Source organism: Cygnus atratus, chromosome 5 (assembly GCF_013377495.2).
Source record: "Cygnus atratus isolate AKBS03 ecotype Queensland, Australia chromosome 5, CAtr_DNAZoo_HiC_assembly, whole genome shotgun sequence".
Lineage (NCBI taxonomy): Eukaryota > Metazoa > Chordata > Aves > Anseriformes > Anatidae > Cygnus > Cygnus atratus.
The window spans coordinates 31,811,126-31,838,719 of record NC_066366.1 but is presented as its reverse complement, the minus strand read 5'-3'; the positions used below and the strand labels follow the sequence as shown (position 1 = coordinate 31,838,719).

Below are 27,594 nucleotides of genomic sequence, written 5' to 3'. Positions count from 1 at the left end.
CAGTCAATGCCGGTATGGACTTTGGTCTTTGTGAGCCCATTGGCTGCCTGGGCTGCTGCAGCAACCTCAATTCATTCTGGGAGGAGAACGTACCAGAGAAAGAAGAGGGATGGTGGCAGTCATTTAAACTCTCTACACTACTATTACAGAAAGGAGACTATACATGAGTATTCTTTAATGATGATATTTGCTCCAGGGCAGAGGGGCTTACTCAGTTCTTATGGTATCTCTTAAGACCTCCTTGTGAAATGAGGAAGAAGTAGCAGGCCATGCACAAACTGTTGTTGCAGAGGTGGATTTTATCCAAAAATAAAGAATGTGTATGTTTAGAGCTGGGCCTTCAGAACAAGGAGATTCAAGTGCTGCTATGGCAATGGTTCCTGCAGGGAAATAGGACACTTTCTTACCTTTATCACTAACACGTGAGTATTTTCATATGCAAATAAAGTTTGCCTTCTTGAGAGGGAGGTTGTGTCCTTGCCAGCTATGGATGTACAATGTGTCTTTGGCTTACTACCATCCCACAAAAAACACCATCAAGCCTTGAGCATTAGTCTGTATTCCTAGAGGTTTTCTGACAACAGAATACCTCCTGTTCTTATAAGTGGGTCTTCCTCCTTTTTCAGTGGAAATGAAGGGCCTTCATTTCAACTCACCAGTATTTCAGCTCACCAGGTGTAGTCCAGAACACTGTCTCCAGGACTTTTCAACACAAGACTACTGTAAAACGAAATCTCCCATACTGAAAGGTTTCCAATTAAAATTCATGGGATTTTACACATGCACAAATATTAGATTGGTTCTAGAGTGATCAGCATCTTACAGAAATGAATGCTGAGTTAGTATGGAGGTTCATTTTTCCTCCCTCCATATTCTAAAATCATGTTTTACCAGATAGGTACATAGTCAGTGATGGAGCAGTGGGAAGTTATGCTGGGGCTAAGGGCATTTCTCTGTGCAGTGTTTAGGTGTAGCCATTGTTTACCACTGAAACTCTGTTCTGGCTGTCGTCTGGAGTTTTACAGGTACCGTGGCCTTCAGCTGACCTTTTGTGCAACAACACACTTCGTCCAAACCCAGCAGAAAGATCAAATACTTTCTTAGCTATAGAAGAAGGTGGCTGTAAAAGAGAGAGTAATGAAAGATATGGGGAGAGCCAAAGATCAGTAGAAGTGTATTTATACTTATTTATCTAGGAGTATATCAATTGCATGTATATGCTGATGAAAGGAATATTTATTCCCCAGGTGGTCATCAAGATCTATATTTAGCTGCAGCAGACTCGAAATGATGTCCAGTTGATGCTGCATGTTTCATTAGTATCAGTCGGTGCTGGCTGGAAAAGAAGGGAGAAGAATGGACTCCATTATATCACTTGGATACAGCATATTAAAGATAAGCTTTGATGTGAGATGATTTAATTTTTTGACTGCTTACCTAAATGGTATATTGTGTTTTTACAAAGCAGACATGGCAGTTAGTCATGAGAACTGGAACTCACTTTCAGCTTTGAAGAGGGGGTCAGAATGTGGCTGTCCAGAGAAAAAAGCATCTTCAGTTGCAGAAACAATAGTACATGTGATGTGCCACATCAGATGGATCTTTGCTAACTTGCAGCAGAGTGTAAGTGAGTCTGCTCCTCACATGACCAGAGCAAATTGCATTCATTGCAGGAACACTGGAAAGAAAGAAATTTGCGACACCTTCCTTGACCTCTGAAGGAACAAATGATGTTAAGGAAGGTCTATGCCTGTCATCACAGATTTACTGAAAGGGACTGTAACTACATGACTTTACACTTCATTTTTTTTTTTTACTGAACTTGGTAAATGTATTAGCTGTAAATCTGCCCAGAGCTTTGCACTGCCACCACAGTAATAATTATTATTATGATTATTGAAATACACCAATAAGTCTCAGAGAGATGGTTCAGCTGGCTGTGTATTTCCCTGAATATTTTAGTTATAATTATATTATAAGGAAGTCTAAAGTCCCCACTGTCACAAGATTTGAGGTTCCATTTATAAAGTCAATGAAATACAATTGGCGTCCTCAAGAACAGGCAAACAACCTTTAGCTGCTAAGTGGGAATCCTCATTCTGCTATGCCCTGTCCTGAAGAAAGTATATCATGTCCTGGAAGCTCTAGTCAGAGTCTGAATGCAGAATGTTTTGTTTTACTTCCGCGTAGAAGGATTAGAGGAAAAATATTTCAGTGATTTGGGTGTAGAATGGTGTTTGAGGCTTTGGTAGTGGAGAAGGACTGATGATTTATTTCCAGTCAGATGTGTTGAGGGAACCTTTCAGCTATGCATGCTTTCCGTGGGCTATCCTGAACATGTATCCCAGCTCAGAGCAGCTGCCTGGTTAGCTCACAGCTCAAGCCTGCTTGCACCTGCAATTCCTTCCTTGCATGTGCATTTCAGATAGTCAGCATTTCAATGTTTGATTCTAGGTCTTTCAATTCTGAAGTATCTTGGGAATGAACATGGATGGAAGCACGTACAGTTGAGCTATCAGGAAGGAATGGGAGGATGCTAGCAGAGTTTCGGAGCTTGCTTTTCAATGTGATTGCAGCCGTACTAAGCTTTTTACCACGTACTGCAAAATGCCATGTAAGCAGTCAGTACAACTGAAGTCTGTAGTTTCAAGGGAACAGCATGACCACTTTGACATACAGCTGTTGTATTTCATTTGACCAGATGGAACAACCTCCTTTAGATTCAGAACAAAACCAATTGTAACACAATTTTTTAAGCAAAAAAAAAATATTATCATAAACGTACAAGCTTTACACTTGGGAAGCCAGAGAGAAAAACTTTATCATCAGTGTGCAAAACTGTAATCAATCATGATCATTCTTCTTCCCAGATGTAAACAGTATGTCTTTTTTTACTATATACTGTCATATGCAAACGCTAGCTACGTGTGTGTTTTTCTTTCCAATGTGGATGATTCTCTTGGCAGTACGGGAACGTTCTGTAGCCTTTATTACAAAACCCTACTCCTTTAAACTGTGGGTTTCACCCCCTCTGCAGGGCTGCCTCCAGTCTCTACCCAGTCCTGTCCGTGGACAGCATTTCTGTTAGCAGTGAAAGTGTCACTGAAGGGTGCAGACCATGAGTCACAGGTAAGACAGCTAAGGAAGGAAAACATGGGTCTACCTACAAAGGAGAGCTCAGCTGCTTAAAGCATGTTGTTGCACCTTAATACCAGGGAGACATGTACACTGTCCCAGTCTAGGCGGAATGTTGCTGTCACTGTAGGGAATTAAAACTTGCAGGTCACAAGATGGCAGCATAATCTCACTAGTCACAGTGATGGAAGTTGAGGTCAGGTCAGTAAACTTCCTCAGCTCAGCTTCCTATTTTGAACAAGCTGGAAGTCCTGTGTCTAGCTGGTTCTTCCCAAGCTGTAAATTATTATCTATGCAGGTCAAAATCTTGCTATACCACTTTTCAAATTAACCTATTTCATTTAAATTCAGCTGCACTTTGATAGTGCTGAAATAAACTGTCCACCTGCAGTTCAATACTGAACAAAAAATTACACCAGCATGTTATTTAACTAATCAATACAAAAAAGCAGCATTTATGGAACATTAACTTTGCAAAGCCTGTGCAACCAAAAGTTATGTTTGTTAGGTTTTCCCTTCCTTCCTGCTCTTGAGAGCAACACATTCCGAACCCAACCCCAAATACACATTTCTTACTGAACATTATATATTTTTTGTAGTCCTGAGTGAACATATGTTCTCCATTAAGAGTTTATTTATGTATTATTCTTTTTGTTTGTGGGATATATAAGTGATATGTGTTGAGTTTTCACCTGATCATTTGCCTGCCTCCATCTCTCTCTTTCAAATGAAGCTGCCTATTCTTACCATTCTTCATGAGCTGTACCTTTTGACTGTGCAGTGCTTGATTTGGAAAAAAACAAACTGTGCTAGGGAGAGATGATTCATCACATCAGTCACCATATTATGTAATGCAGAGTGATAACTTCCACTGAGAACATTTCTAGCAGCAGTATTCCCACTTGTGAATTTAAATGCTCTCCTCAGGAATATCTGTAAGAATAAATGGAGGCATCTGTAGTCCCTTGGAATGCAAACAAACCATGAGAGCAAGGCAAGAATATATCCATTTCCAAAATTCATTGCAATTCTTTATGGCGTTACTGCAGAATTAAACCATAGATAGGCACACCTTCCAGGTGCACTTTTTTGAGAAAACAGAATCATAGTTCTATAAGTAACTGGTATCTACCAGTTTTTGTGTACCTATTCAGATGAAAATTGTTCTGTCCAAGTTTACTCTCACCATTCAATATAGTTGCATCTGAGCATCCCCAAGCTAAATTTAATTAAGCAAAAGAAAAATGAGAAAATTCTACACTGTTCTTTCCATTGACCTGTAGTTTCTGGACTAAGGAATTGGCCACATGGTGTCACTATGTGGCAGCAAATACCCTAGTAATAAACTCTCTAGCAATTCTAAGTTACCAAAGTATCCCAGCCACCTGGTGTTGTCTAAGGAGGCACTTCAGCAAAAATGACAAGGTCACAGAAGCTTTGCTATAGGAATATGTTAGGAAAATATTTTATACAAAGTGTCTGTTGCCCTGCTTCTTCTGTCCTCCTGGAAAGTATCAAAAATATTTTTAGCCCAGAAGTGCTTCTTCTCCACGTCTGCATTTGGGAGCAAGCTTATATGGAAAATTTTATCTTAAATGGATGCGAGTGTGAGATTTAAAAATTCAGTGGTGCTGAACTCATCCTACATTTTAGTTATAGCATTTCTTCTCTCCTCCTTCTGTCTGTGTATGCAGAACATTCTTTGGCTGTACTGACCAGAGGAAACTTGGCCTTACAAAGCTCAGAGAAATATAAACTGCAGCTCCTGGGACCCACAAAATGCTGTTTAATGCATACTGGTCCTGACAGATGCTTTGCACAACACACCTGCTCAAAAGAGCTGTGCCAAAAGCTGATATATTGGATACTTAAGAAAATTCATAATGTACAGCTATAGCAACAAGTGAGTGAAATGCTCGTGTACAGACACAGCATGAGCTTTAGCCAAGAAGATGATATATGGGTCAGGGTATTGAAAGACCGCAAAATCTCACGTAGCCGTAAGTGTTGGTGTGTACTGTTTCTTCTGTAAAATGGTGAGGGAGCCTGGAGTAGCAGGCCTTATGCTAACATCCTGACAGTTTGTGTAGGCTAGCTTAAGAATTCATGGAGAGGAGAAATGACTGACTCTGGCAATGACTTGTCATCCATGTACAGTGCAGGGTGCTTTTTTGTTGCTTGGACATTAGGTATTCACAATGCTTCTCCTAAGTCAGCTGCCATGCCTTGTGTGAAGCTTACTGTCTGCATAGCTGCTGAGAATCATGTGTGTACCTCAGCGATAGTTTTGGTACTGATTTTGTACCAGGGGCCAGGAGTTCAGCTGTAATATTCCTGTTTCAAGCCTGGTTATCTACCATGGTCTTATTTTCAATTTAAATGTGCAGTCATTAGGCCTACAAAGCGTGGTTCTGTGAGCAGTTCTGGTGCCTTGGTATGAATTGTAATGCATTGGTATGAATTGAGGAAATGGCTGTAGAAAAGATTCATGTGTTTTTAATGGAAGAAAGAAGTCTGACAAAAATGCCATTTCACTAAAAGCTTGTGTTTGTCTTAATTGCATCCTCCGAAGGGAAATAATAAACTAGTTGGGAAATAAACTGTGTTAATCTAGACTTAGATGTGACATGAGACTAAATGCTAAGCAAAACCTGGACTGTCACATCTCCCAGCCTAGAGCTTAGCAGATATGCCCTGGGATATTTGACTCTCTCAAAGAGACAGCAACAGCATACAGGTTTGGGTTCAGAAGACCAGAACACATTTGTAACAGCATAAATTGTATTTCCTCTTCTTACTTGCAATGTAACAACAGCTTAGTAGTATGTTCAATAACGTTTACTTATGAATACTTACCTGGATATGATTTTGGCCTGTGATTCCTCTCTTTTTGCCCTCCCCACTGCTTCTCTAATTGTCTTAACTGAAAGAATTCTCCATTGGCCTCCGTACTGGTGGTGGCCCTGAGAGTGGGAGCTTCTGCAGAGACTAAAACGCGGTATGGTTCATCCTGGGGGAAGAAGAGCCTGAAGCAGAAAGTAGAAATGAAAGGTAATGCAGAAAAGCAGATGAGGTCTAGTGCAGGAAAAGGTGTCCAGACCATCTTGGGAGTATATTCAGCATGTTGCCAAAACAATTTGTCTTTGTTCTATGAATCTTGGAAACTGCTGACCTCGTTATCGAGGTGCAAAATGTCTCTTGGTAGTGTGCGAGGGAGTTCTATCCTAACTACTATAATTATCCTAATGGCACTGCTGCCATGATGGTGTACCAACAATAAACAGGAAAGGCTGAAACCCACTGACATAGATGAGATGCAAATGAAGGGCTAGTGCCTGTACAATAGAAATAGGAATAAAAAAGTGGAAGCTGGCTCAGGAAATCCCTCTAGTTTTGTCTCCAGGAACTCCCTTCACAATGTTTGCTCAGGGTAGAAAGGAGTGAAGGAGGGGAAGGGAATGTGTTTCCTGCCCTCGTGGCCTTACGAACCCCAGGTCCTGGAACCCAGGCTTCTTCTGAGACAGCTTTTATGCGTTGTCCTGTGCCATGTATTTCCTGGGAAGTTCTGTTACTCCCTGTTTGTTGAGGAGTTGCACTACATATGAGGGCATTGGGAGTCTGACATTGTTAGACTGCAGAGAGAGACTCCTTGAAATAATGGGAATAGCTTGTCTCTTTGTGAAACCTTTCTTATAAAGCAAATTCACCATCACTGCCTGTGGTTACCAGTAAACCACAGACTCTTGATATATGTTGATAGAAAGAAAGGCTTGGTGCATGGAAGAAAAAGGCATTTTTAAAGCTGTGACCGTAGCCATAACCATAGCTGGTTATTTAGTCTGACCTATACAATGCATGCATTTATCTCTGTAATTCCTGAATCAAGCCCTACTTGTCTGACTGAACTACACATAAAAGACAATCATCCAGTCTTAGTTTAAATTTAGCGATCATGTGGGAGGGAAATGTGGTGTGGAGGCTGAGAAAAGTCAGGGGTCACAATGTGAAAGGAAGGTGTAGGAGGGAAAATACATAGTTTAGCTATAGCACAGGTTTCAAGGATCAGAAATAGAATTTATTGTCATTTATGACACCGAGAAAAGTCAAAAGAGAAGCGAGCCCCATTTGCTAAAAGCAATAAAAGCTCCCAGATAAGCTGTTGCTCAGAAAAAAATGCAATCTAAAGAGGTTACATGAACACCAACGCAAACACCAACACAAATGAGAAAATAGAAGTGAAAGGACAGGAGTTAAACAATAATTAAGCCTACTAATAGAATGTGATGTGCTGTGATCTTGCTGGGGGCAGAGAGGGGAGTCTGGAATAATGATTTCTGTGATACTCCTTTGTCTATTGTTTAGTTGTGCTCCAATTCGTCAAACACTTATGCACCTGAGGTGGAAAGTGAATTATAACTGTGAATTATCCTACTAATATCAGGTAGACTATTCATGAGAGAAACACGTGCAAGTATCTAAGAGGATCAAAACTTTCAACTTTTTAAATGCATGAGATAGCTGCTAAATGGACAGTAGAAAGGCTGATACTGTCTAACCACAAAAACTACTGATGAATTATAAGTAGCTGCAGATCAGGAAGATGTCTGTGAATCTTTTCAGCACTTCTTGTTCCAACTGCAGACAACTTTGAAGTTTCAGAATTTTATTGTAGGTCGGTTTTGGGCTGAATTTTAACTAGTTCCCCTAAATAATCTGCAGAAGTGAGGGACTGAGAGGCATTTTGTAAGAGATGAGAATTTTACTTGTGGTCGGCATCACACAGGTAGCAGTAGAAATGCAGAGATGCTCTGTCATCAGCATGTTTTATGTTAAATACTGTCCTAACGCAGACAGGCCACATAATGATGAGGATTACATGTGTGAGGAGGAAGGCAGTGAAGCTAGAATGATCACAACCAAACACATGTTCCTGTCTCTAGAGCTTGAAATGGGTTGGCATGGGTTCACCTGTACAGTTCTTTCAAAATGTTAGGTATAAAAGAGGCAGTTAATAGACAACTGTAGAATTCTGTTCATGTTTAGGAAAGCCTCAAATAGCTTTACACTACCTTTGCTTCGTGGTCTTGTAATGGATGCCATAATATATTCTGTTTAAGTTATTAACATATGCTTTATAGTACATGAGTAGTATATTGAATTAAAATTAAACTGCCCTGGTCACAACTTCTTACAGACTGTCCCTGGTGCCAGGTAAAACTACTAATTAACTTTGTGACTCCCAGCTTATTCCCCACAGACTTGAAGGTTGTTTTGCTGGGGACAAGTGAACAACATTTAGCTGCATCTGTAATAATGTAATACAAGCATTCATTTAATTTGATTCAGAGCCACATAAGTCTGGACAATGTTCTATGTGGTACAAAAAGCATCTTCAAATATGAATGTAGAGGGTGGGATGCATTTCTGACCCATGCTCTTGCTGGATATTTTGGTGCTCTCTGGACCATCTATAAAGTGATGTCTCCTGTGATACTGATGCTTTCTGGGGAATACATTACATTTCTCAGAACATCAGTATACAGTGTTTGGATTCATAAATGGGAGATGTCTAAAAAGGTTGTTTTCAGATGATAATTGTTTAGAGGAAGGACCTGTAATATTCTGTAATGACAGAATCATTATAATTTTTCTTTGTATTTCTAGTTTGTCCATCCTCTGAGTTGCTCCAGTTTCCCAAGTGTCAGGTGAACCGGTTGTTGCTACTTTCATTTCACTGTACAAATTGTTTGCTAACTTGTCTAAGATGTGTGGAGAATTTAGGACAGAACTGAGGAGCATTCAGATGGAGTGTGGGGGGAGCATTGCCATTTTTATTTCTCACTTCCTCTCTCCTCTTTTTCCTGTAAGCAAGAGCACGCAGTTGTTGCACAATCCATTCTGTGCTCCACATATCTGTCCATGTTGTCAGCCGCTTGTGTATCAAGTCTGAGGAGGAGGAAGAAATACGAGGTGTGTTAACAACAGCCAGGTACTTCCCATTCACAGTTTTAGCATGCGAGAGGAAGTGATGTTCGATGAATAGAGCTAATCATAAGTTTTCTGATGCAATGCTTATTCTTTTGAAAATGTTGATTGGATTTTGTATTGCTGGGTTGGCTGGTTCTCCAGCTTCATGGAAACCTGCTTGGAAAGTTGTCATGCTTTCGTAAATCTTCTGGACCCACCTGGCCTGTTCCACTGGCTACCCACCATTCTGTGATGCCATGACACTGCTGGCTTCTCCCAGTTACCAGGAGCTATCCCCTAGGCTGGTCAGCAGTTGAGCGAGCTGCCCATTTGAAGTCCTTCGACTATTGGCCAATTACTTTGCTTCCAGCTTGCCAGATCCTGTAGCTTCAAAGATCTTAACCCACCCAGGTGACTGCCTGGCCACCCACATAGCAGTGAAACAGCAATGTAGCCAGAGTCCTGGCATGGGAACTGAGGCATCAGCCCAGAAATGTTTCAAAATATATTATTTCTATATACGGGAGTGAAACCTTTTTGGGAAGGGTGAGGGGAAGTGTGCCAACATGATTTCCTCTGAGAGATGAACATTCCAGTTCCCGGCGCTGGTACAGGCAAGTCATGGGACATTTTGGCTTTTTGCGGTTCACAACGTGCTTGCCAGTACTTGGCTGACAAATATAGTCAGTATGTGTGTGAGTACACAGAAAGGAAGACCAGCAATTAGTGGGTTTGAATCATATAAGGTGAGGGTCTCTGCTGCTTTACAACATATCTATTGCATTGGGAGAGGTTGTAGGATACAAGCTGCTCTTGTTGCAAAGGCGGCACCATTACTGGTTTGTGCTCCGTTGCATTGGTAGGCTGTGGGTGAGGCTTGATTCCTGGAGGTATTTATGGGAGAGGTCACCATCTGAAATCTAGTCTTCTATCATATCTCTGCCCCTGGAAGCTAGAATCTCTGAGTGAATGTATCTCTTCCAATGTGGGCTCTCCCTGGCTAAGGCAAGGAGACCTAATTTTGGACCTTTGGCACATAGTTCTGGATCATTTGGGAAAGGAGGCAGTTTAGGTAGCTTTTGTTAATTTTCTGCTCTGAACAGACTCAGTAACTCATGATCTACACAAAAGTTTTCTGGCATGTTGGCCGTACCATGTCTCACCTGCCACATAAACCATGAATGTTGGAGGCCTAATGTTAAAAACACCCTAGTTCTCTGAGGCTATAAATTTCTATTGACTTTGGTAGGAGCTTAGAACTATTCTGAGTTCTCAGCTTTCAAAAAGCAATGTACAGAACTCTCAAGAGCTTCAGAAGTCCCACAGTATTACATGAATTAAGAAGTTAAAAAAGAGCTAGGCCTGTGAAAATTAGTTTTCCACTAGAACAACAGCATTTAAAATTGCAATCAAGTGTTAAGTTTTATGTGCTGCTGAAACAGAAAAATTAAAGCAGACGTAATATGCATGCATAAAGACATTCAGAGATAGTATCGGGCTCCATGGATGACTCTGCCTTGGCACAGGGTAGACTAGCTTTCCTAACATGAACTGAGAAGCTCGGCGTGTTCCAAGTGCCAGACTCTATCCTCACAGTGACCTGCCTTCTGCGCTGGGCTAAGGGGAGCAGGTGACAGAAAGCAGCTTTCATAAAGCTGAGACTAAAAATCTCAGCAAAGTGAATCCCCAGTTGCAATATTAGGAAAATTTTCTGACTTCTTTTTGTCACAAGAATGGCACAAGTGGACTGGAAGAACAGCCACACATCTAATTTTCGTCTTTGAAATATTTTCTCTAGGGATAAGTATCAATGCAGAAGGAGCTTCTGTATTAAACCTCCATGACTCTACAGAGCCCATGAATTCCTCATGAAGTAAGTAGTCTTCTGCTCTTAGAAGTTGAAGTCCACCAGAAGTGAGTCAAGGGGATCTTTATTGCTGTGAATAAGCTTGCAAGGCTCATAAACTCTAATAGCTCTAATATTTTCAGTCAAACTCTGGTTATTCTGTTTTAAATTGCTCCCACAGTGTGGTTGATGTATAGAAATTTAGTAATAAATAAGTAAATAAATAAGATACAATGATGAACATAAGTAAAGGAAGGGGAAAATTCCCTTTGCAGTTTTAACTTGCAGTAACCTACCCAAGAGCAACCTACACTGCAAGCAACCTTGCAGTAACGTCGGAAGAACCATCCAAAGAGGTAGGGAAAAGCCCTATGACTTTCTGAGACTTGGGGGCAATAAATTGTAATGATCTACTTGCAGGGGCATGCACTGAATTTTCTAATGTCTTTTCCACCTCTGATACTCATTTTCCTGTGAATCTTGATGCTTTAGGCAGATCTCATAGACTATGTTATTTGCCCATGGTCAGATTCCCACTACTGAACTTAAGGTGAGTTTTTATGTTCCAATTAAGCTGAAGTAATGCCTGCATGCCACTAAGAAAGGGCAGTAACTCCTCAGGAAAAAAAAAAAAGTAATTTTCTATTGCTTCACCTCCTTAAATGACCTTAGCATTTGGCCAGAAGGGTACCAGAGCTTACACTGGGACAGGGGCAGAACTCTGTAAGCTCCAGACTGGGATGGGAGACAGACCTGCTCTTTTAGTGCTAACTAGCTCTTAGGCAAGTTTTATTGCAAAACAAAACCTCACTCTCAGATATTTCTATGACTTGAGCATTTTCCAGTATTTACCAACGATTCTGTGCCAGTACCTACTTCTTTGTGATCAGTATGCTTGCTACAAAGGGCTTTGCAGTTGTTTCCAAAGTTAGTGGTGATACACTTTAATCTATTCAGGTCACCCTGAATTGGCTGTTACTGTTTCTTTGCCCTGTCTCTAAGCTCATATTGGGGTGTTTTTCTTACATTTGCATGCCACTAAAGTCATCTGGACTAGTTAACCTAGGACATAGTTTGGCTGCTGCCAGCTGTGTTTAAAGAGTCTAGCCATTACCTGTACTAACCTACAGAATGACAGACTGAGGATACCTGCTATTGTCCTTAGTCTTGTTAATTCTGGAGGGCTATTGGAGGGTAATTAGTGCCAGGAGTGAAGTGAACCCTTGATGACTTGCACGTTATTTTAAATTAGTCCTTATATATTTTCTAGCCCTTTCTGAGCCAACGTCTAAGGGTTGCGCTTGGGTAAAGGTAGAACCTTGAAAAAATTCACGTACAGGACTTAATAAGGATTTGACCCAGCAGCAGAGTTAGAAAGGAAGTAGTGCGATGTGTGTCATAAGATCACAGTAATCTTTGGTTTTTAATTACTCTTGGCCAGCATAATAACATTAAGTAGCAAACATTTCCTTAGTGTCTTGTCTTGTCCCAAAGAACTTAGAGTCATAGAAGTTGAAAAACAGTAGGAGAAAATAAGTGTTACTCCCTTGATTCTGAAAAAGTGACTGTTCAAAAAATAGAAGGGTCTGGTGGCAACTAGAAAAGAAACCCTTCTCTTGATGATTTGAAACTAAATACCATAAACATAAGTCAGTTCTTCCTGTCAGCCAAGTGGTGAAGTGTAATGCTTACCTAACTCTTCTGAGGTCTTTACTCAAGCAATTTTGTACTGACATCAGTGTCAGACTATTTGAATACGATCTGAAGATAAAGGTCTCAGAAACTGGCTTGAGTGGAATTACATTGAAATATCTTACTCAATTATTTCAATTAGATGCTCTGTAATAACTTGGTTTAAAACAAAAGAACAATTTCTAAACTTAAACACAGTGGATTTCAACGTGTGGTTTTACATTGACGTATCTTGGAAAGATAGCACTCCAGTCCTCAGATACCCCAGATAAATAATAATCAATTTCCTCCCATCTTGAAGCTACAAAGATCACCATCTCACCATATGTACACCCACACCTGCAAAATATCTAAGGAAATTATTAGTTCTCTTACCGTGGTCAAGATAAAGAGCCAGAGATACTGGTTTTACTGTATGATATCTTTATTTAAAATTGCAGTGGTTCAGGAGATGGGTAAGAGGATATAGCACCTTTTACTTCTCTGAAACAGGTTTAGATTTTGATGGCCAGAAAGACTGTTCATTTATTAATGCTGCTATCACCTGATTGCTGTTCAGAAAGACAAACTGGTATTTTGTTCTAATTAGCATTAGGTGTGCTGAAAATGGATGGTTGGAAAGCATTCAAAGATCTGAAATAATTTCAGATTAGGTGTGTTGTTTTGCTCAGACAGAATTGTGGGAGGAGGGAACAGTGAAATTTAGCTTGTATTTCAAAATGAATTTTTTCAGTCTTGAATGGTCTCAAAGTCTGGCATTTCTGAAGCTTTGCTTTAGCTTCTAGTCTCACATGGCAATGTTGAATTGAAAAACGGAGATATATTTTAGTAAGAGGATTTTTTGTGCAAATTATTTGTTCTAGTGGTTCAATAACCACTATATGAAAAAATAGTTTGGGGATGAGCTTGAGAAAAAACATGTCTCTTTCTCCAATTTCTGAGGACATTCTGAATTTTTTTTTGTTAATTTGACTATAAACAATTATTTCCTCAGATTACTATACTTTTCCTAACCCAGCCACTGGGCTGAACAAGGCAGGAGCTGATTTATGAGGCAAAGAGAAAGTGGCTGTCATCTCACACTGCCACTGTCTGGTACAACAAGAAGTCTCCACAAAGCTACGTTCTTCCACCTCCATCTCCTTGGTGGTGTGACAGCAGCTAGCCCTAGGAAGATCCATCACTTAGCTCTATTTAACAACTTTAATGAGATGAATAAAGAGATGTTCTCAGGCATAATCATAAGAGATATATTTCTGTAGGAGAGAGTCTCAGTAATTGCTATCCTTGCTTGAGATGCAGTTACGATCAACACTGAAGGACTGTGAAGGCGGTGCTCTGCTGAGGGTATTTTTTGTACACCAAAGCTGAGATGTTCTCATGAGAAATTTTTCTCTGCTGTTGCCATTGCTGGGATAAATAATGAAAAACACTCCATGAGGCTTCAGCACCTTTTGTAAGCTCTGTCCCAATTAGCTTTTAAGTTTAGGATAATCCAAATCAGAGCCATTTTGAGTTGCTATCATTCTACAGCGTGGTTTCTGACAGTCTAGTTGTGACTGTGAGTAGCTTCTTACAAGGGGCTTAGTGAGCAGCCCATTGGATAAGTTGCGTGAAGCTGAACATTATATTTATTAGCTTTTATTTTTTGCATACTGGGAACAGCATAGGTCTGCATTCCTTCCATTCTGATTCTGTTTCACATGGTCTCTTGTATGTATGATCCGAGTGCCAACAGGTTGTGTATGAAGCATTTTCACTTCTGCTGCCTACTATTTGTGCTGTGCCCTCTTTGCTTTGGATTTAACCTTTTAGATTTGTTCTTCCTTCTTTATGCAGTTGACTTTCTTTGTCTTGCTTTCCCCATCCTGTATATTTTTTGTGTCTGTAGTAAGGCCTGACATCACATAGCCCATCTCTCCCATGTCCAGGAGGAAATGGACGTGGTACTTGTCAGTGTGCTTGTTGACAAGCAACACAAAATGTTTTATGCATTTTGGCCTTGCTGATTTACTGGAAACATTAACTTCTTGGAGGGGCTATTGGAAAAATTAGTTCCATAGCTCTCCAAAATAACTTTTGCACCTTGATTTGAAGACATTTAGGAGCTTTTTATTTCTTTCCTGTTCCATTAAGGCCTGGGTCTCCCTGCTGCAGCTGTTCTGTTTTTAATATGTTGCTCCGTTTCCAGGCAGACATACCCCTCTTCAAGTGGAGTTCACTTTTCTATGGCTGTTTTTCCATTTGCCTTCTCTCTAGGAGGCAAATTTGTCAGCCTACTATTTTGGTCTCTCAATTCAATTACAGCAGCAGAAACCGTGATCAAAGCTGGAACAGTACTATGGAGGAGGAAAACCAAAACTCCTTTCTGGATAATAGATTTTTCTCTCTTTTCCTTCACTTTTTTTGTAATCTGTGGAAAAGGAACGCTACAGATTCCTGTGTCCGAGGAAGTACAGACAATTATGTTTGCACTGCAGTCATGACTACTGCAGTACACATGCCCAGGTGAAGCTGTCTAAAGTGTTACTGCAGGGGCACAAGACTTGCATGGTTAATTGATCTGAACCCCAGCTTGCTTTCTGATGAGTTTTGCTTATTTTTCTGGGAGCTTTGTAGCTGTCTGTTGATTTAATGTACATACATAGCAGACCTTTATTTCAAATATCTTTCTGGTATTTCAAAGATGCCACCATAACCAAGTACTCAAGTTCCCACTCTGCTGCTTGGATAATCAATCCTACATCCAGTCCTGAGGTCTAGCATAGTGGCTACATCACCAGTCACAGCAGAATCTTCCTCCTGAAAAGTCAGTTTGAGCTGTTGGTTATAACTTGCATAACCCCAGGAGCATCTGACTGGAACTGATTTTAAATTGGTGATTTTTAAAAATCTTTTTAAAATTATTTATTTATTTATTTAGTGGAGTGATTTAAATTTAAAAGTGGTTTGAACATGATTGACAGTACATATGTGAATTTCAGGTAATAAATAATGCCAAAGATTTCAGGTAAACCTATTTTTCCTAAACAGTTATTTTGGTTACAGTTCATTTTTTCTTATCTTGCCCCAAACCAAACTCATAGCTGCTATTTGATGAAAATTAACTCTTGACCCTCTCCCCTTCAATCGGTATTAGGTGTCTACTGTTTGTTTAGTGAGGCCTGGTCCTATCTCTTCTTGTGACTGATATTACTGTGTTCAGGTGAGCATGTATTTACTGCAAGCTTATGGTGTCCCCCAGGCGTTTTCCCAGCTTGGATATGCAGGACATCCACCATGAAATTGCAAATGTGGATTATGGTACAGCCAGAAATGATTGCCTGGAGCAGTGCCCAGACAGGCAGCCCACAGATTGTCTACCAGCAGTCCACAGGAGGAATGGGAGAGGCGGCGAAGCTGTGTCTGAGGCATCTCCTGAGGATGCTTCAGGACCCACCACTGTCACTGGTAAGCTGATGGGGGGGTAGAATGAGAAGCTGGGAGATGTCAAGTTGACACGTCCTTTTTATAAGAAGCTTCTAAAGGAGTAAAGGCCAGAATATGTATACAGCTTTCCCTTTCCCTGTCAATATTTATCTCAGCTCCACCAGCACCACTGTGCTGGCCAGGTAGTCATCCACTAGATACTTCAAAAGTAAGGAGGCTTGATTTACTGATTTGCAGAACAATTCCCAATAATATATTAAAACAAGTCCCTGCTGTAGGAAGAGTTGAAAAGGGCCCTTCAGAAATGGATTGGTCTCCCAACAGAAATTTTAATAGATGAATTTTGGCTATCGTCTCCCTTCATTTTTTTCCCTTTGAGTATTATGTGGAAGAACTTAAAAGATACAGAAAATTCAGCTACTGACTGGATGGAAGAAATGGGGGCAAAGGGGGACTTTCTGAACATGGCAGAATCTACCCATAAACCTGGCAGGACAATATTGGGGCAATAACAAATCATAAGAGGTAATAAAGTGACAAGCAAAGATGTGATTACTGCAGCTTTCCTCTCACCTCTGACATTGCAGATCTCCCTGTCAGACGTAGGCAGAATCTCTTCTCCACACAGAGGAGGCAGAGGGTGGAGCTCAGCGCCTGTATAAATTATATGTGTCCTTCAGGTTGTTTCAGCAGCAACAACAAGCTGTGAGCGTGTTTGTCAGCTGACTGATCTGTTATCCAAATTGGGTTTTCTGCTGCTGTCGCCATCTTGTGAGCCATGGGGAGCCCACCAGCCAAGGTAAGAGAATTGCAGGTCCACTCTGCTGTGGCCTGACACCTTGTTATTGGGAACTCTGTCTCCAGCTCTCGCGAGCAAACTCTCCCCCTCTGTGTCTGTTGAGATGCAAAGGAAATCTGCTGCTGGTGTGATGTAGCAGGGTTATCTTGAGCTTTGTAAATTTCCTATTTTCCTCTTTTACCTCTCCATATTTAATACATGAGCTAGTTTAAGCAAAAACACGGTGAAAATGCTTTCCTTTTCTTCTATCTTAAGGTGTACATGCTGGAGTGAACACCAGGAAGGAAAAGGGCTGGCCTTGAGTTTACCTCACTGCAAAACGAAAGTGCTTTAGTCCTACTGCATGCTTTTCTCAGGATAGCACATGTTCATTGCTTGCCCAAGCTGAAAAAAACCAACCAAACAAAAAAAAACAACACAAAAACCAAACACCTTTTTCTAGCAACAAAGCACAATTTATATTACTTTAGCTGCAGGGGGGAGTTCTAATGAGCTGATTTAGCTATCTTTCATGTTTACAGCGAGTGTGATTCTAGTGGAAGTATTTCTTGTTTGGACTTGAGTTTTCCAATAGTAAGTTCCATTCAGAGATTTTAGCTGATAGATTTTTGTATAAATGAACAGAATTATCGGCTGAGAGTTATCTTCTTGAGTATCTTTAAAAGGTAGTGGGTGCCGTGTCTGAAATGGAAGATGTGAATAATTTGCGAATGAAACATTCTTTGTGTATCAAACCCTATGTCAAATTTTACAGCAAATAAAATGAATATGGGCATTCCTGGGGTTTAGATATAGTGGAAAACAATGTTACATGATATGGCGCATGGAGAATTATTAATCGTTAAGATTGAAGAATATTTACTATAGGCAGTAATATTTGCAGGTGAAGTTAAAGATTCAGCTGTCAGTAGCTTAAATAGACAGGCTGAATGCTATGATAAAAATATTCAAACATTTGGTGCTCAGGGCAAAGAATATAAACTGTAAATGCAAAGTACTCTCTGGATAAAATTTGTATTTAATCTGTCTACCTACCTGTTCGATCCAGAGCTATATATCTATCTTAGATATAAATGTTATCTATCAATTTTAAATATCTATTTTGTATCTGATAAAATAACACTGGATCTGAAAGACAGGTAGATAGCGTAGATAAAATTTTATCTAGAAAGTCTCACAGAGACGGTTCTTATATTTGATCCTAATGCTGCAACTGCTGTTCTCTGAGTTTAGACATAATCCTGCTTGATAGGCAACACTGCCAAAATGTTAGAGTTCAAGCATAGCTGCAGGTCAGAAAGCTTCTATTCCCAAGAAAGAATATTCATTCAGTAATGTAGGTAGCTGTCAGGCAAATGCATTTTTTGGTATATTTAAATGGGTAAATAGAGACAGAAATCAGACCCTAGTGGTTTTGTGGGTTTATTTTTCTTTTAAATTAAAAATTCAAATTGTCTGGAAAGTGTGGACACTTCATGCTATCTAGGAAGGCCTAATAAAAGTCTCCCAGTTAGGTTTTTACTATTTAAATATGCTACCAAGATGAACAATATTCATTTGGAACTTGCAGGGGATGCTTTTAACTTTCATAACAGTGTCTTTTCTTTTGCTCAGACAAGAATAATTGGTCTTTAGAAGTTTTATTTTATGAACTAGGAAATATTTTTTTCTGTGGTAAGATACTCGAAAGTTCTGCCAATACAATGCCTCGAGCAACCCACTTATACATGTAAAGAGATGACTGAGAGAGTATAAAGAGGGGACGCATCCCAAATCTACAATGACTCTTCAAACACTCCATCAGTGATAACATTAAATTACAGTAAATGTTCATAAAGCAAATTAGATTTACTTATCAACGGTTCAACTTCCAATGATAAGATTTTGGATAATTGTGATTCTCAAGGAAAATGAGGCTTACATGCTCATGTTTGTTCCTTCTATCCCCTTTCCTAGTTTTGTGTATTTCTTCAGTTAGTTGGTTGTCCCACCAAAATTTTGCATTTCTCTAATTTTAATGGAAATAGGCATCTAGGTAGAAGGCCAAACTACAAGCAGTATTGTCATTGATAGAGTGGCTAATAAACTCAGCCCACATTGGCTATTAAAGAATCTATGTGGAAGAGAGTGTTTTGGAACCACTCTGGTCATGAAGGTCATGAAGCTTTTTTTTTAATTTTTTTTTATTTTAAGCTTATAGCTTTAACCTTAATTTAATAGATTGTATCCAAATTGTATTTGAACCAAATCATCAGTATCTAAGTTAAAATAAATGATGACAATATGCCAAATTATTATGTTTGTTGTGAGTTCTTCTACATAAGACATTGTACTGCTTCTAGTACGCCACTGGGGAAAGAAAAAGCAATGCGTGAAAGCAGGTAATTAGTTATGCCTAAAAGATACTGATAAAGCCAGGTGATAACCCTAAAGCTATTTGCAGAATGCCAGAAGACAGGGAGCAAACTCTTCATAGAAAACTCTTCATATAACCTGTTGTTATTCCATGGTGGTAACTCTGCTCAGGGAACTACTTAGTTTTGGGACAGGGGAAGTGCAACACTGAGGTACCAGTCAGACTTCCAACATGTGGTGATGGGAGGAGGTTCCCAGGTTGCCAGGCTCTGCAGAAACTACTCGTCCAGAAGAATAATTTCCTAGTGAAGGTAGCCATGAGGCCTTGTTCATGGAGCAGCATGGTGGGGCAATATGGAGTGGAATCAAGGATGTGGAGCTCTCAATAGGTTTTGCTTCTTTCACTGCCATCCAAAGACGGTCTAAGTAGACTTCTTATTAATGAGCTTTGAGAAGCTCATATACTGTCAAAGTTGTCTTTTTGGCATGAAACCCTGAAGTGACTAACTACCTGTAAACAGGAGAGAAGGCTAATTATGTGTCCTCCTGAAGCTGACAGGCATATGACTATTCTCTGGAAGCCAGACAGTAGGCCAGCAAATGTATATTATTACAATCATTGAGAGGTTGGCAACGGATGTGAATTTTCAGTTTGTCTAAGGTTTCATGCAACTGTAGCAATTCTTCCACGCTAATTTTATCTCCTGTTTATCAACTTTTCTCTATTTTAGAGCTGAAATTGCTCCCTCAAAACTTGCTTTCGGAGTACAGAAGTGTAGTTTAATGCTAAATGCTATCAAGTGAAAAGATTTTTTTGTGTGTGCACTTTTTAGCCTACTTTCTGGGAGTCTGGACATGCCACTATTTATTGGTCTGGAGTGGTTTTGTCTAGGATGCAAATATACACAGGTAGCTGACTCCTGCACTCTATCGTTGGCCTCAGTGTGGCACTATTAATTTTCCAGCAACTAAGGATGATTGTATTTCCAGGCAAAAATAGAATGATGTGCTTCTGGGAAGCTACATTTGACTCTGGATATTTCCAGAGGGGATTAGTTACTCTCTGTGTGCCTATACAGGAAACTGGGTTTCCGACAAGGAAGTGAGCTGAAAGGAGCAAGATCAGTAGAGCTGCAAGACTGTCGAGAGCTGTCTGGATATGATGCCTGTGCTTATCAATTTGCATTAATCACAGTATTACTCATTGTGTCTCATTTTATGGAAATCACAAATGGTATCTCTAACCACACGTATTTTTCTCTAGAAGGGTGTTCTGGAGTGCCAGCACTTTTGGGCAAGGATGTTATTTTAGACCACCCAAATCAGAACCCAGTAGGCTGCCCTGGACCATTGTAGAGAAAATGAGCTCAGCCTTTTTCTGATGAAAAAGAGAATTAGCCCAATTCTGAATGGTTACTGCAGGCTGGAGTAACTGCAGCCTTGGGAGCAGGATGGCTTCGGGCTTCCCCAGGGAATTTTCACAGCCCATAGGGTTTGTCATGGCTACCTTTACCTGTCTCAACCTGTTTATCTTTTCCCCTGCAACAACACAAGGACGATGCTGCACCAACTCTGAAGCAATGGATAGTCATCTTGGGTGATGTTTCCTTTGGCAGGCAGATGTTGACATTTTAAAGCGAACTGCTTGCTGTTGGAAGGGAAAGGAAGGAGGCAGGAGGCTCTCTGGCTCTAGTGGGAGAAGGTGAAAACGCATGACACCTATCACAACTGAGACTACTCTGATAATGAACTGCAGATGCACCTTTTTTTGTAAGAAATTATGAAATTTTCATCACATAAGGTTCAGAGCAAATTATATACGAACATCCATTTCTCTCAGTGAAGGCAAACTCTGAGAATGATTTGGGCTTCTATTGAGCAAGGGGAAGTTGATTACAAAACAACATAGAATTAACATATTAATTAAAAACAGTCAGCCCTGTAATTGGCTACAGAATCCAATATTTCATGTTAATGAAACCTACTAGGAATGCTGACTGAGCGTTCCAGTTGGTACTTCCATGTTAAATAACTATTTGCATGGGAAAATTAAAGTAAAATTATTTCAGTAGGCAACTGGAGTAATTTGGAAGTGTCCTCACTGGAACTTGTAATGTCTATAATGTGTTAAACTCAGAATGTTTTAAATATTTCAGTTTTAAATTGGAGGAAAATATAATAGGAATGCTTCTTGTTCCACAAATGTCTTGCATTTTTATACAAAAGGTGTTTCAAACAACTGTTAAGAATCCAAGAGACAGTGTAATTTCTGATTTTGTAGGTTTACCAACAAGGTTTCTCTGCTTAGGTGACTCTTGAATATCAACCTGATTTTTTTTTAAAGGATGTAACTTTAAAATTGGCATCATAATATTTAATATTAAGCCTTTATTTGAATGTGCTAATTCACAGTTAAAATGGTATACATCTGATGTAACATCATTTACCTCTAAACAAAATTGAATGAAGCTGAATGAAAGCAATTCTCATTTCTAATAAAAATACCCAATAGTCTCCACCCCATTGTAAAAGAATTTCAGGTTAAGTGTAGTGACTGCTTCTGTGGAGGGGTTCCCCCTTCCCCAGCTCCTAATATCTCTGAAGATAATCATTTCAGTGTCAAGAAAACTAATCATGGTGCTAGCTTTCAAAATAACACTGTCAAATTATTTCTTAGAGTGTAGTGGGATACTCTGGTTTAGACAAATAGATATGATATTTCAGTCAGGATGTAATTTAAACTGCCATTAAAAGTACTGGAAAACTTCCAACAGTGTGTGGTCTTGTTTTAATTTATTAGTTATAGCAGGGCTGGTTGTTGTTTATGCTTATTATTGCTGACATGCCAAGCTAGTATGAAAAAAAAAAGATAAAACACCCAAAATAAAATCAAAAAGAAATTTTCCAATTTGAAAAAAGAAGGAAATACTTTCCTTAATTAAAATTATTATTGTCGGTGTATGTGTGTTCATTCAGGATTATCAGAATATCTTTTAAATGTGCTGAATATTTTCTGACTAGCTTAGGCTGGGAAGCTTAATTCTTTGTTAGAGTTAGGAACAAGTAACTTGAAATAAGCATTACAATGATATGTTGCCTATGACAGAAATAAATCTCATATCTGGAAGAACAATGGTCCCATTTCCATTAGGTGTATTCAAGACACCTAATGATGTGGGATTCTGTGGTATTATGCCTCCAAAGCAGGGCACTTTTCTTCATCTGAGTGGCCTCAGCTGGGCCAATGATCCAGTCACTTAAAGTCTGTAGTGCATTCCTCTAGATGCCTTTTGGTGAACGTGGCCTACTTAGGAGCATCATGCAAATGTACTCCTAGCTGGGATATGAAATTGAAGATTTTAAAGTGCTTTGACAACTGCCATGTCCAGGCCCAGTGTCAGCGCTGTGCCAAGACCAGGAAGGCAGGTGTGAGTTTCTGTTATCGCCTTCCAAAGGCCCAGTTTTGATCCAGCTGTGGCACAAGATCCTCTGCAGGTTGGCAGTACAACCATCACCACGGCCATGCATGCACCAGGTTGCTTGAAAAGAGACACCTCTAGGGTGACTACAGAAACTTTCTGTAGCATTGTCTGAGTTCCTGTCTTCTTTCTTTTTCTGTCTTCACTTACTCAAGCTACTTAGCAAATAGCCCAGTGTGTAACTACGCTTTTGTCTTAGCATGGTGTACTTCTACAGGAAGGTGGTCCCCTCACTTCAAACGGGCAAACAGCAAGGACAGACAGTCCCCTGTACTTCTCAAAATACATATGATTTTTATATTATGAGCCGATGAAACTAATTACATTTGTTTTCTCTGCAGATGAAGATTTGTCCCATCTACATGCTCTCTGTAAGAATCATACAAGCCAGGAACATCAAATCAAGAGACCTGTGTGAGTTGTGGTTTGCTTGTGCTTTTAGTCACCTCTAGAGTTTACACAGTGAGCAATGTTCCTAACTTCTGAAGGTATACAAATAAAGTACATAAAGCAGAGCAATAGAAGTATTAATGCCAGGGCTATAATCAGATCAAATGCCTATGCCATCATTACTTTGAAGGTCATATCTAGTGGCATTTCAGAGAAATTGTAAAATCCAAGACTCCCAGGTGAACTTTCTGGACCAATAAGAGAAGGTAGACCATGTGAGGGCACTGCAATCTGTAAATCTGCTTGGAGTTGTTTGGTTTTGATGTTCTTAGTGGGCATACATCATAGCATGGGCAGGCATTTTGCTGCACAGGACGTGTATTTAGGAACCTTTTATTGAAATGTATCGATTATACACCATAGTCAAAGGTAAATTAGAGAATTTCAGGCCTTCTAAAATACAGAGTCATTTGGAGTATTTCATGTTAAATAATGTTGCTAGTTTCTGGCTAAGGAGAGCCTCTGCAAAATCAGCCCTAAGCACATGCTGAACATGCAGGCAAAACAGATTTTTCCATGTACTTTTGTATTCAACATTCTTTCACTCATTATCTCACCCTTACAGCTTCCTATGGCTCCTTCTCAAGGTGTCTGATGGATCAGCCATTCAGGCTGTCATTTTTTTGCAATGTCCTATGTGTTCCTCAGCCAGTAGAAGGACCTTGAGCTGCCTTTTCTCCCACTCTCACTCTACTTCAAATATCATGTAGTAACATCCAGAGGTGGACACTAGAAAAGCGATAGCGTGACCTGTATTTCTAAGAGTTTCAATGACCTGTTCTATCTACTCTATTGAAGGGACAGTTCCACTTTCCTGCCAAAACCTTGCGGGGCAATGTTATTCACTGCTTGATACCAGTCTGAAGTATTTAGGCATCTCGGGCTGCAGTAGACATCTTCAGTCAAGTCCAGACTCCAGCTCTGAAAGACATCGTCTCGGGGATTTCTTTTCACACCGATGTCAAGCTCCACAAAGTAAATGAACTTTCCCACCCTGGCTCTTTCCAAAGGATGGCTGCTCCAGGCACTGACCGCACTAATGATAAAGAATAGGTTTAGGGTGGAAATGAGAAGATTTCTGACTTACTCATGTCCTTGAATTCTTGGGCCCACACCAGCCTTTAGCTGCAACAGGTCTTCTTTCTTAGTAGCTAACACTTCTAGACATCAGGCATGTCCCCTCCGTGTGTTTCTGTTGTGAGACAGCAAGCTAGTCTCATCTCATCTTCTCTGCAATATGTGTTCTCTTTTCCTGTAATAGTCCTAATAGACCTTTTTGGAACTAGCATTGCTTTCAGCTAAACTTTTTAAACACAGTTGACTGGAATGGTAGGGAATATGCCTGATGAATGGTCAGTGGGCTCTTTTCTGCCTCTTTGTCTTCACACAGGAAACACTGCTCTTAGTGTATCTTGTGTGTGCATGTGTGCATGTGTGTATTTGCAACTTGTAGTTACCCAGGAATTAGGTAGTATACTAAGATGGTTTTCCTTGGTTGCCTCTAACCAATGATCTCTTTACTTATTTAAAAAAAAAAAAAAAAGAAAAGTATTTATTAATCCCCAGAATCACGGCCTTGCCCTACTTTTCATCTATAATATTGGCATTGGGATTTTAATTGTTTTCTGCTGCAGTGACTGCATCAGACTGCTATGTGCGCTTGTGGCTGCCATCTGCTTCAAATGAAAAGCTTCAGACCAAAACCATCAAGAATTCTGACAACCCTGTCTGGAATGAGACTTTCTACTTTAGGATCCAGAGAGAAGTTGAGGTAGTAAAAATACAGAGATTTTACCCTTTTGAATAGCTGGGAGTCCTCACTTGACACCCTCGTGGTCAAATGTACTAAATAACTTAAAACAATGCTCGAGTAACAGAATTTGCAACTGACTCACTAGCACAAAACAGCAGACATATGGAGTAGTGTTCCTTTCAGATAGTTGTAGACGTCTGTGATACATACGCCTATATTTCAGCTAGTATAGATTCCCCTTGTTGTCGCCTGAGAGAAATAAGTACTGCTGTAGCGTGCCTCATCTCTGGGCTATTTTGGATGGTTAATATAGAAAAAGCATTCCCTCCACTCGTTGTAAGGGAAGAGTAGAGGAGTTGCTGTGGTTTAGAGAGCAAAGTTGCACTGTGATGACTTCAGCTGATGAAATTAATCCTACCCTAAGCTATGCAGTTAAGAGAACTTAGGAAATGAAGAAACCGAATAGTTATGTTCTTTGGACGGGTTATCAGAGAGTGGCACAGAGCACTGAGCATCTTTTTTGCCTTGGAATAGTGGGAGCTCTCTGTTAGTAGTTGTCTTCTATTCAATTATAAGTGTCCCGAAGTTGGATTTAGTGATTGAGTTCCACATTAGCAGACTCCTGAAAGAAAGCACAGTGATAGTAAATCAGTAGCAAAAGTCTGTAATCATTTTTATTTATTTGTTTATTTTTGGAAACAGCAGCTCAGTAACTTCATATTTATTTTCTTCTACTACCAGAACGTTTTAGAATTGGCAGTGTGTGATGAAGATCCACTTACGAAAGATGACATGCAGTTCACAGTTCTTTTTAACGTTGCTAGAGTCAGACCTGGAGAGAGAGTCCGTGAGACATTTGCTTTGAAATCAGAGGTAAGGACTGAAAATACATGGACAGATCTTACTTTCCATTTTGGCTTCTGTGTTAGGTGAGGTTTGGGTCTGCATAAACAGATATCCTGGTATATTGATATCATTATCAAAATCTCATCAAATCAGGTGCTGGATTTTTGTGACTTTGTTAATCTCTTTTAACAGATTCAGAAAACGAAGCTGCTTCTCTCCCATGCAGTTGTCTCTGTGCAGACAAAAAAGTGATGATAACTAGCATCTGTAAATACAGTCGTTTTCATCTTTTATAATCCCGCAGATAACTTTCTTACTTTTTAGCTTTATTCCACTTTTCCCATGCTTAGATGACATTTCCTCTTAAATTAGAACTTATTAAAAACTTGAAAACAATCCACTAACCAGTTGAATTAAATGATTCTTTCAGGCTTCTACTGTTCAGGTTCATGCTGGGTTTCCTTCTAGTTGATTCAGATTTCCATAGCCCATAATAAAGACATGCCTGTTCTATTAACATCTTTGGTATTCTGTTAAGGAGCCCATGAAAGAGAGTTTTCCAGGGAACAAAACTGGGATAGCTCTGTGACACCTCCATGAGTTGTGTCTGAGGAACTGCTACATGCTCATTACAGGAAGGAGACAGTCCATACCTACAAGAACAGCTACTTCCCAAATGCTGAAAGCTGTTAACAGGGATCCTCCTAGTGACTCTGCAGGCTGGTGGCATGCATTTCTCAGCCATTTCTTGCTGAGTCACTGGGAAATAACACGATTCAATAACCTCCTCAGTCTGGAGCGCTCTTGCCCCCTTCATCTCTGCTTAATTCAACGTGAATGTGATTTAAATGATTTGTACATAGAAATGACACTGGAATTAGTGACATTTGTTGCTGGGCTTCAATACCTTTCTCCCAGGCAGACTGTCTTTGCTGAAAGATATATTTCTGTTTCAGCCGAGCTTTTCCTCTCTGATTGTATCTTTGGAAGGATGTATAGTACTACATATCCCATGATGGGAGAACATTAATCTTACTTGCCTTTTCTGAGCCTGTGGTTTCCATTGCAATCCTAGCTTTTTTGGTAATGTTAGCAGAATAGATATCAGCCATGGAAGTGAAACACTTTTCTGATGTGTCTCTACTGGTGAACTCTTGCAGCCTCCAATAATCCATATGTATTTTACCCTTTTCCTTTTAGAAAGAGAGGTGCTCTAAGAAATGGGAAAGTTTGGAAGTGGAATTCTGGATGGAAAAAATGTGAGTAAAATTCCAAAGCTGAAAGGTTTAGTTCTGCCAGGCAGTATAATATCTCAGAGGAAGAGGAAATTCTTCCAGCTCTTCCTTACAGCAGTGAGCTGAGACTGCTGTTTCAATTTCTTTTTTTAGCCTTAGCTTCCTCAGCTACTTCTATCTTTTAGTGTGTCTTATACAAGTCTTACCTTATGTTTGGCACCTAAATCCTGATCATGAAAATGAGTAACATTGGCAGGATTCAATAACTTGCACACAAGATGCATACAAGCCCTAAGAGAGGTGCTTTCCAAGTTGTTAATACTAATGTAACAATGCTTTGAACACTTTAGTTTTTCTGAAAGACCAGAAAACATGTATTATTACCACAGAATATACATCGAATGATGTAGACAGCATTAGAAAAATCATTAGGTGATAGCATAGTTAAACTGAACAAACATGCAATCAACAAATAGTAAAATTAAGGCCCTCCTCCTCAAATTGGTAATCGACATTGGAGAAGAACATATCCCATAAGATAAATTTTCTCTCTCTTTTAAATGGTATCACAAAGTTGACTGAAAAAAAAAAACCCACCACAAACTAAA

The 27,594-nt window shown here is 39.8% G+C and overlaps 1 protein-coding gene across 3 annotated transcripts in view; it reads left to right on the top strand.

Moving 5' to 3' along the window:
• The window catches only part of PLA2G4B (phospholipase A2 group IVB), a 55,038-nt gene that overhangs the window by 7,382 nt on the left and 20,062 nt on the right, over nt 1-27,594 (top strand). The window contains exons 5-10 of one of the 3 annotated variants that reach the window (XM_050711325.1): nt 15,885-16,090; nt 16,657-16,868; nt 23,044-23,116; nt 24,787-24,923; nt 25,647-25,778; nt 26,952-27,010. In XM_050711325.1, coding sequence (XP_050567282.1) covers nt 16,848-16,868; nt 23,044-23,116; nt 24,787-24,923; nt 25,647-25,778; nt 26,952-27,010 — 422 coding nt within the window. In that variant the 5' untranslated portion in view covers nt 15,885-16,090; nt 16,657-16,847. The other 2 variants (XM_035540090.2, XM_035540091.2) reach the window with 2 other exon arrangements.